The sequence below is a fragment of the Camelina sativa genome, chromosome 12 (assembly GCF_000633955.1).
Source record: "Camelina sativa cultivar DH55 chromosome 12, Cs, whole genome shotgun sequence".
Classification (NCBI taxonomy): domain Eukaryota; kingdom Viridiplantae; phylum Streptophyta; class Magnoliopsida; order Brassicales; family Brassicaceae; genus Camelina; species Camelina sativa.
Window position 1 is genome coordinate 12,661,998 of NC_025696.1, and position 10,911 is coordinate 12,672,908.

At 31.5% G+C, this 10,911-nt stretch overlaps 2 protein-coding genes across 2 annotated transcripts; one reads left to right on the top strand and one right to left on the bottom strand.

The window, feature by feature from the left end:
• On the bottom strand, positions 2,624-4,465 carry LOC104731473 (reticuline oxidase-like protein). Its single transcript, XM_010450850.2, has one exon. It carries the CDS (start codon positions 4,428-4,430, stop codon positions 2,772-2,774), a length of 1,659 nt encoding a protein of 552 aa, XP_010449152.1. The 5' UTR covers positions 4,431-4,465; the 3' UTR covers positions 2,624-2,771.
• LOC109127934 (probable serine/threonine-protein kinase DDB_G0281745) lies at positions 9,409-10,864 on the top strand. The gene is made up of 4 exons (XM_019233542.1): positions 9,409-10,001; positions 10,405-10,534; positions 10,615-10,741; positions 10,824-10,864. The coding sequence occupies exons 1-4, from the start codon at positions 9,409-9,411 to the stop codon at positions 10,862-10,864; spliced, it is 891 nt and encodes a 296-aa protein (XP_019089087.1).

A 10,911-nucleotide genomic window follows, 5' to 3' on the forward strand; every position in this document is an offset into this window, starting at 1 on the left:
TAGTCACATATTATCTATGATTTGTTTACAAAGCCCGAATATAAAACAACATTCGTTCTTAGGGTTCTTTCTTCTCATTAAATTAGGATATATCCCGTGCTTAAAGCACGGGCCAACATTTTTAAAAAAAAATATAATATAATAATAAAAATTATTGTTTTATTTTTTGTTTTTAAATTATTTTGTTTGAGATAATATTTATTTTTAATTGTTATGTAAATCTATTAGTCTATTTGAATACTAATTATTTTAGAATATTATAGTATTTTACTTTTGACGTATTATTACAGTTTTATATTGTTTATTTGTTGTATTTGCATCATATTTTGTGAAATATAAAATAGTAATTTTAATATTATAATTGTGAGTAAATAAAAATTATTAATTTATCATCTATAGAAATTTAGTTTTACCAACCCGCCAATATGGAAATTAAAACACACATTTTCATACATTGAATAATATATCTTCGTTCTAAAAAATTCAAATCACAACATATGCAGAAAAAAATATGCATTTTATTAATTATAAATATTATATGAAAGTTCTAAACAATTTATAAATAAAATAAAATAAAAATGATAGTAGAATCATAACTTGAAATCTTAATAAAATCTTCGAATTTAGTTATTAAAAATAATTGTATTATATACTTGGATATAAAATCTTAGTTTTTAGAATTCTGATTGGTTTATATATTTTTTTTAAAAAATAATTAGTAATTTCGTCCATAATTTATTAGAGAGAAAAAATATTTTTTTTAGATTTTTTTTAGATTTTTTAATATTTGATATGTGAGTGTTTTTTATTTTAAATTTAATTATATTTATTTAAATTAGTTAATTAAGGTTAATTAATTTTTTCTAATGGCAATTAAATGTAATTTTTTACACATTTTAAGGTTAGTTTCATATTTGTACTTCTCAATTAATATAGTAGGATTTTCATTTTTTTCCAACAATTATATTGGTGCTTTGACTATTGATTGGTTAGCTTACTTTTACTTTTGTAATCCAGTCGTTTGTATTAATACTTTACCTTACTTATCATGAATTCCTATCTAATATTCCAATTTCAGTAAGGTTCGATCATTTTTTTTTTTAACTAAACTAATCGAAGTAAAAATGGAAGACTTTCCACCTACTTCCTCCTATCATATGTTTGGTAATTATAAAATAATGCAACTCTGTCCCCTTTTATGATCTTGTTTGAGATACACTAATTGATAATTGACCACCTTTCTTCGAAAGTAGTGGCGTAGTGCTTAATGTGTGATATATGTATACGCAAGTGTGTGAAGCACAAAGGCCACTATGAGTTTTGTACATATGTTAGATTAGATAATACAATTATACAATGATCATATTGACTCGATTAAATATTCCATGATTTGACTGTAAATTATATATCTTTCCTCTATTGTATTGAAATCTTAAATCCGTATGCGTTTACTATAAAATTAGTAAGATTGCTGCTAACTTAATACTTTGACAAAAATCATAAATGTGATTATTTTAGTAGAATTTCAGTTGAATACTCACAGGATAATTGAATAATGCTTACATATAGTACGATTCCGTGAATGATTTACCAATCATGTGGGCATCTTAAAAATTTTGAGAAAATAAATAACTACAACAAGACATTTTTTTGCTCAAAAACTTTACAACATGATACTCTATATACTTATCTTTGAAACTACATTATTATGTAAAGGTATAGACGTATAGTCATATCCATACTATATGCATCCTAATATCCTATCCCGTTATATATATATATATAATAAGATTCATCAAAACTATAGTTACCATATTCTTTATCTAAAACACTAGCTAGTATTTATCAAATAAAGCTTCGTCTAACATATTAATTTTCTTGTTACAGTAGTTTACGTGACACATGTTACTCCTTCGAAAGTCCATGATAGTTTCTTTTTGGTCGGAGTCCATGATGGTTTACGCCTCAGAAAATATTAAAACAGAAAATGATTACTAAAATTATTTTGTTCCGCCATCTTTGTTGAATTCATATTTCATAATGCAAAATCATTATGACACTTTTGAAACTCTTGAACCATGCATAACTAATTATACAATTTTCTTTTGTTACTTGCATTAAAATAAAATAACAATCCCAAAATTTTCTTTAATCCACAAAACCGAAAACGAAAGTCGGTGAAAGCGTGCAGTTTGATACACGAATCTATCTAGAATTAAAGAACTAGAAAACGAAACAAAAAAGTTTGACTTTTAGGCTCTAGTCAACGATTCAATATAAGATTCTTAAAGACTTTTAAGACCACAGGCACAAGTCCTACGAATACGGTTACTACTCTTGCTCATGCCCCAGCCTATCGTCTTGGCTGTGACCTGTGGCCGTGTTAGGTTCCACCGTCGTTCCCTTCCCCAGTTACATGTCAATTAGTCAACTCTTATATCATTCGTTACATAATCCAAAATTTACTCACGAGAGTCATTGTTGGTTAAACTACTACAAAATTCATAATCCTCAATTTCCGCAATAAAATTCAATATCAGGTAGCTACATCTAACAATCAACGGTTTTATAATTTCTGTGTTTATCATCAATACCACCAACCCCCTTTTAAAAGCTTTTCACATCATGAACAAAGAATCTTATAATAGAGTTCCGTGAATACAATATACAATATTCCAAATCATATTCTTCATCACTAAACATTATTGGCTTATTAAAAAATCAAACGTTTTCATTTCATTAATTAATATAAAAAAGCTAAATGTTTTTCATCACTGTGCCTTACTAGGCAAGGTAGGTATACTCTGTTCATTCCTATAGAAATTCTCTGGATCAACAGCGGTTTTAATCTTCACTAATCGATCAAAGTTCTCTCCAAAGTACTTCCTTCCATACACCTCTCCTTCCTTGTAACTATTAGCACCATGATCGTTCACACCGATATCTACATCCCGGTAGTTCAAGTAAGCGTTTCTAGGGTTCTTGCTCACAAACTCGGTCATGAAACTGTAAAGAACCTTAGCCTGATTCAAGAATCCCTTCTCTATCGCCGGAGAGTTTTCTTTCCAGTTCACCGAGTACTGAATCTTGAAAAGCTTGTTTCGATGCGGAAACGGTGTCGCGTTAACCGCAACCTCAGCCATTTTCCCACCATACGGGTTAAAAACAAGCCCTATTTTCCCTAACTCGATCATCTTCTTGAACAAAGACTCAATCCCATCTCTAGGAATCTCACTCGCAACATAATCCGATTTCCTCTTCCCGAAACTCGCAGTATCGAGTTCCCGATCAAGAAGCACCTTAGGATTAGTCTTAGTTGCATTCTCATCGTTATCCCACCATAAAACAGATTGAATCCAAGTCATCTCCTGACAACTCTCCTTCTTCAATCCCAATTCAGGAAACTCCTTAGCAAGCAACGCAACAACTTCGTCTGCTCTGCCTAAGAACAGAGCAACCACAGAGGCTCTCACAGTCTTCACCTTCTTCCTCGTCACGGGTTGAATCAACATCCTCATAAACAGTCTCTGATCTGTCTTCGGACCCACGGATTGCCATTTGTAAACCATATCCACAGCTCCTGAATCCATATACTGCTCCACTCTAAACACCGTAACAGTTTCTGGTACAGGAACAAGCTTGACCTTGTATCCCAATACAACTCCGAAGCTACCTCCTCCGCCGCCGCAGATCGCCCAGAAAAGATCCTCACCCATCGCTTTCCGGTCCAAAATCTGACCTTTGACATCTACGATCTTAGCATCCTCAACGTAATCCACAGATAATCCAAATTTTCTCACCATGTTACCGTAACCAGCGCCGCTGATATGCCCACCGACACCAACCGTGGGACAAACTCCGGCGGGAAAGCCATGAACTTTGCTTTTCTGCCAAATCCCGTGGTAAACCTCTCCGAGAGTGGCTCCGGCGGAGATCCACGCCGATTGATCGGCGATATCGACGGTGACGTCACGAAGATTCGACATGTCGAGGATGAAAAAGGGTTTATCGGAGATGTATGAGAGACCATCGTAGTCATGGCCGCCGCTTCGGATTTTGACGAGGAAATTTAGGGTTTTTGAGCAAACGACGGCGGCGCTGACGTGGCTCTCGGAGCGAGGGGTGACGATGATCGTGGGTTTGGGAGTAGAGGAAGTGTTGAATCTCGCATTGCGGATGTAAGCACGGAGGACAGAGGAGTAAGAAGGGTTTGTTTGAGAGAAGACATTGTCAGTGATTTGGGTTTGTGGGGATTTCGTCTTGTCGGAAAAACATTGAACGAAAGATTCGTAGATTGAGTCAGACGACGGAGGTGCAGCGAACATGGACAAAGGGAGAGATACGAGGAAGATGACACAAAAAAGGACAGAGACAAAGGTTTGTTCTTTAATCATCATCATCCTTGTAATGAGAGAGAGAGAGAGATTCATTGCTGCTTCTCTGTTCTGTCTGTACTTTTATAACCGCTAATCAGTGGAGATAATGTTTTTTTTTTCCTTTAATCATTTTAAGAATTACAATATGACAATATCTATACATTACTTTTTTGGGTATATATTATTAAATTTTAATCACAATGGCATAATAATACAGTATAGTTTTAGTTTTGTTTTGTGGGTTGTTTAATCTATATATACATGTACACATATTTTGTGTTCTACCTTTTAATTTTACTTATTTAAAAACTTATTTACAATATTAATCCTGAAAAAATTACAGAAAAAAAAACTATAACTAAAACCGGTAATTCCTAAAATATCTTTAATTATAACAATATTCTGTTTTCCTTTATTTTTTTATATAAAAATTGAAATTATCATATTAAGAACCAAAATCCTAAACTTCCCTAAAACAATTGTAACAATTATTCATTCTACTTATAAATCCTAAATGGAACCAATCTTCAGATCATTGAATCAAAAATTAAATCAACAATTTATTAAAATAGGAAACAATACCTAAGTAACAAATTTGATCTTTTAATGCTATCACTAACAATATATATGGTATTAAAACATACAAAACTAAATGGAAACTAAATTAAACATTAAATATCTAATCGAGATTTTCAAGATTCCTAAGTTGCTCACCAAAATTTATTCTCCTAACGATGATTACCTCTATAAATAACCTGTAAATGGAACAACTATTTTTATCATCGTAACAATATAGAGTTCATATTTTCTTATCATTAAAAAACATTTTTTTTTTGTCAACCATTAAAAAACATTATTTCTCTCATTTTTGATTTTTTAAAAATGGTCCAATTTGTATTTTTTTTTTTTTTTTTTTTTTGGACAAAATGGTCCAGTTTGGATAAACTGTATGCGAACAAGACAATGAATACAAGAGAAGCATTAGTTTTTTTTTGGGTTTTTTGTTATGCTTATGTTTCTTTTTATCAGATTATATTCAGTTTAATTCTTTTTATTTTTGTAATGATTATACTAATTCTTAATCCTAAGTAATGTTGATTTCAATTGGGTATTGATTTTATTTTTTTGTAACAATTATAATTCTTAATCTTAATCATTATCCTACAATGGTATACTGCGGGATAATTTTTATATAAATTTTATTTTGCAGTTAATATAAATATTTGTATAAAAGTTTTATAGAAATATTTGTAAATATATAAGTGAGTGCGAAACAAAATTTACAAGCATTCAAATTTAAAAATTTGTATATGTTTAATTCAATTCTTAGTCAAACCGTTTAATTATACCATATAATATTTCAAAATTTTAAAATAAAAAAAGAAATATTACATTACAAGGTTATTATATAGTGGGACATGGGCTTCCAAATTAGACCAATTTTCTTTTACCTTTACAAAGAGGGAATGTAATAGTGTGACACATGTTTTAGCAAAATTTGGTTGTGTTGAATTTCCATATTACACTAATTATGTATTAAAGCCTCTTTGGCTAATCAACTCTCTCTGTAATGACTAAGTTCAATCAATATATTTCTTTTGTGGAAAAAAAAATATAGCGGGACTGGTTTGGATCAACATTAATATAAATTTAAAATTTCATTAACTCACTTAGATTGGTTTGATCCTAGAATATTGATATTAGATTCTCTGAAAATTAATGTATATTAAGATTATGGTCCATTTACAATACCTAACTATAAACGTACTTTCAAAACTGACCCAAAAATAATTGGAATGTTTAAATAGGAAATACAATTAAATACTTTTATCCAAATACTTATCTTGAAATACATATTATAAATTTTCTTGACTTTCATAAATTTATTTGCAAAACTAAAATAGTAAAACTCAAATTATAAATGTTAAATATTTCAACCAAAACCCAATATATATTCCAAACTAGAAAAAACCACATTTTCATCCAAAATTAATTAATAATGTATAACTGTTATATGACATATGAAATACTACCAAAAATAAACATAATTTTATTTGAAATTTTTAATTACAAAAATATATTTCTGCGATGTACCGCGAGTTAAAACTTAGTTTTGAGTTATTTTAATCAATAGTCAACATTTGTCAAAGACTCAAAGGTCGTAGTGATTAGGAACTGCAGAAGAAAGTATCAAATTAGGTCTAAATCAAATCAAATCAAATTAGATTATCTTCTTTATCTTGATTTGATTTCACAATTTCATTGCTTTAAAGTGAACTAAATTTCCATTTAAATACAGAAACAAATTTAATTTGTATGACAAATCACTGCAAATTAACACATTTTCTAAAATTTGAAAAGTTTTTTGAAGATGTGTACCTGGTTAATCCCTAAAATAATCATATACATAAAAGTAAGATTTTGGTCTCTCATTATTGATTGATTTTCATTTAATGTTTTTTATTTATTTTATTTCTTTTATTTGCTTTCTAATTGTTTAATTACTTTAAACAATATTTAAGACCCAATTAACACAATACTTTTAATTCACACATTAAAATAAAATTATCACTAAAAATAAAATAAATTATGCATTAATCGTATTCCACCACTCAATTTTATTTAAAAACAATAAATTATAATTGTAACTCTCATAATTCTAAATGAAACTTCCATCTATTCTTATCATATAAATAAGCATACTCTTATTCTTTCATATTGACATTATTTTACTTTCTCATTTTCACATTCTCTTATTCTCTTCCACACTACAAGAAAACATGCATTTTGGGACTACAGTTTGTGACTACATATTCAGTCGCAAATTATAGCGACACTTTTGAGACTAATTTGTGACGATTAAGCGACTACAAGAAAATTGGAGAGAAAAACGTCGCTTATTAACGACAAAACATAAACGTCATAAAAGGGTTTCAAATAAGCGACTACATTAGGACGATTTTGCGTCGAAAACAAATTCGTCTCATAATGGTCACAATTTTGCGACTATTCTGTGACCCGCTCTATAGTCGGTAAGAATAGTCGCAAAAAAGTCGCATATTGAGGACTTATTTGCGTCCACATTTTTTACTCCTACCACGTAACAAAGTAGTCACAAATTGCGACTATATTGTGACATGTATCTGAAGACTTTGCGACTAACACCTGATTTAGCTACTCTTTTAAGACTGTTTAGCCACTCTCTATATTTTTTATTTTGAAATTTCACATTTGAGATTCATCTACATGTTTAGGTTGAAGTTTATACTTTGTTTTGCTCACTTTGTCAATAATAACTTTATCAAAGTATTAAATTTCAATGACTATAAACTAAACATCCATAAGTGTTAAACTTTCTCAAATTTATCCTAAGTGTTACATGTTCTTTTATAAGAATGTGTTCCAGTGAAGAAAAATCAAAACTAAGTAATATAAACATTGTTTAACTAAATATTACTATTACAAGTACTTTATTGTATCTACTATGAGTTCTCCTTAGTGATTTATATTGTTCATAATGTGTAGAACTCAAGATTTTTATTTTGTGACTTTAATAAGGTAGTATTAAAATAGTCACACATTGCGACCCTTTTGCCACAATGTTACGACTGAAATCTTTTGTCACTCTTTTGCTACTAATTTGAGACTAGTTTTGCGACTATATTGTGACATATATCTGAAGACTTTGCGACTAACACCTGATTTTGCTACTCTTTTAAGACTGTTTAGCCATTCTCTATATTTTTTATTTTGAAATTTCACATTTGAGATTCATCTACATGTTTAGGTTGAAGTTTATACTTTGTTTTGCTCACTTTGTCAATAATAACTTTATCAAAGTATTAAATTTCAATGACTATAAACTAAACATCCATAAGTGTTAAACTTTCTCAAATTTATCCTAAGTGTTACATGTTCTTTTATAAGAATGTGTTCCAATGAAGAAAAATCAAAACTAAGTAATATAAACATTGTTTAACTAAATATTACTATTACAAGTACTTTATTGTATCTACTATGAGTTCTCCTTAGTGATTTATATTGTTCATAATGTGTAGAACTCAAGATTTTTATTTTGTGACTTTAATAAGGTAGTATTAAAATAGTCACACATTGCGACCCTTTTGCCACAATGTTACGACTGAAATCTTTTGTCACTCTTTTGCTACTAATTTGAGACTAGTTTTGCGACTATATTGTGACATATATCTGAAGACTTTGCGACTAACACCTGATTTTGCTACTCTTTTAAGACTGTTTAGCCATTCTCTATATTTTTTATTTTGAAATTTCACATTTGAGATTCATCTACATGTTTAGGTTGAAGTTTATACTTTGTTTTGCTCACTTTGTCAATAACAACTTTCTCAAAGTATTAAATTTCAATGACTATAAACTAAACATCCATAAGTGTTAAACTTTCTCAAATTTATCCTAAGTGTTACATGTTCTTTTATAAGAATGTGTTCCAATGAAGAAAAATCAAAACTAAGTAATATAAACATTGTTTAACTAAATATTACTATTACAAGTACTTTATTGTATCTACTATTTACTACTTATATGAGTGATTTATGTTGCAAATTAGCTATTAATGTGTGTAAATCAAGCTTTTGGGTTGCAACTAAAAACATATAGTCACAAAAGAGTAACACTTTGCGACTAACTTGCGACTGATTTGCTATTTTGTTTTGGCGGTATATCTTCCCACCACTTATTAATCTAATTAATTTTGGCGTTTTTTTTCACCCAATTATTTTGGTTGCGACTGGTTTGCGACTAAAGTGCGACCTAGTTTCGTTATTAACTAGGCAAACCCATTAAACGATTAAACACTTCTTCCTTCTTTTTCATTTCGATCTAGGGTTTTCGAGAGAAAACCTCTCAACTCTCCTTCTCTCAAACCTCTCAATCCTCTCCTTCTCTCAATCCTCTCCTTCTCTAAAACCTCTCAATCCTCTCCTTCTCTCAAACCTCTCAATCCTATCCTTCTCTCAATCTCCCAATCGTCTCTTTCCTCTCATTCGATCTAATGCCTCCTAAGGGTAAGACTTCTTCCAGAAGTCACGGTGCCAGAACCGCCACAGGTGTCCGAATCTTTAATTCGAGTAACAGTTTGTCTTCTCATTCGTCGAACCCCTCTCAACGTACACAGTTTGCGACGCAGTCGGCAAGCCATTCACACCAAAGTCGACCTTCTCAGTTTCCGCTGACGACAAATCCAGCGCCGATAACGAGTCCATCACCAAGTACCCATCCACCGTCAAGGGAAGATCCTGAACCGCGGAGGGAACTTACACCGCCGGGTACAAATCCACCGCGGAGGACAAATCCTCACCAACTGCCTCCTCATCAACCGCAGAGGACAAATCCTCACCAACTGCCTCCTCATCTGCCGCCTCCTCATCAACCGCCTCCTCTTCAACCAGAGCAACTGCCTCCTGATCAACCGCAACAAAACCCTAATCATGAAGAGGAAGATAATGGCGAAGAAGGAAACCAAGAGCAACAAAATCCAAATGTCGATTACTACCAAGAGCTTTTGGATGGTTTGCTAAGACTTCCAGGCCGAGAACATCTACCACTCTTGTCTGAGCATCCTATCCCTGGCGTCGAAACGCTATGGTATGAAACTCTTTCCTTTGCTACTCGGTTGTAGTTGTTGATTACTCGGTTGTAATTGTTGATTACTCGGTTGCTTGTATTTTCTTGAAACGCTATGGTATAAAGTGTCTGTAAGTCTATAAGTGTAGTTCTATGGTATAAGTGTCTATGGTATAAGTCTATAAGTCTATCGTATAAACTATAAGTGTCTATAAGTCTATAAGTGTAGTTCTTGCTTTAAGTGTTTGATATTCAATAAGTCTAAGTTTGTAGTTGTTGCTTTAAGTGTCAATAGTTCTAGTTGTTGTTTGATGTTCAATAAGTATAGTTGTTGCTTTAAGTGTCGATTGTTTTATATTCAATTGTTTGTTTCAATTGTTTCAAGTCCATATTTAGTAGTAGACTTATTCATTTTATGTAACAGGTTTAACCGGCAGAAAGGTCAGCTGTCTCGAGCGATTTATGGAATATTGAGGAGAAAGTTTGATGGGCCTTACTACAGTTGGAAGGTTACTCCAGTCAACATTCAAGAGCGATATTTCATGATATTTGCGGTAAGGTTTACTCTTTATTTATGTTATTGTTGCTAACTATGTTTTGGTATTGTTGCTAACTATGTTTTGTGTTATTGTAGCGGAAGTACAATTGGAATATCGGCATTACTGAGCTCGTTAAAGCAGGTTTCTTGAAGATAGCCAAGAAAAGAATGAAAGGAATTGTCAGTCAAGCTAGGAGGAGTGGTGTACAACCACCATGGATTGGTGAAAAATTATGGCTTGTTATGGTGGAATATTGGAAGACCCCTGATGCAATTGAGAAGAGTGAGAATGCTTCACAGTGCAGAAACTCTGATCGTGGAGGTCTTGGAGTGCACAAACACTTAGCTGGTCAGAAATCATTTGTGCAAATTCATCAAGAGATGGTAAGACTT

Bases quoted from the DNA above. Each gene is read 5' to 3' on its own strand.
- LOC104731473 (XM_010450850.2), bottom strand. From the start codon at position 4,430: ATGAATCTCTCTCTCTCTCTCATTACAAGGATGATGATGATTAAAGAA.
- LOC109127934 (XM_019233542.1), top strand. From the start codon at position 9,409: ATGCCTCCTAAGGGTAAGACTTCTTCCAGAAGTCACGGTGCCAGAACC. The intron at 10,535-10,614 runs GTAAGGTTTACT...GTGTTATTGTAG, and splicing joins GATATTTCATGATATTTGCG to CGGAAGTACAATTGGAATAT. The intron at 10,742-10,823 runs GTGAAAAATTAT...TTCACAGTGCAG, and splicing joins TGTACAACCACCATGGATTG to AAACTCTGATCGTGGAGGTC.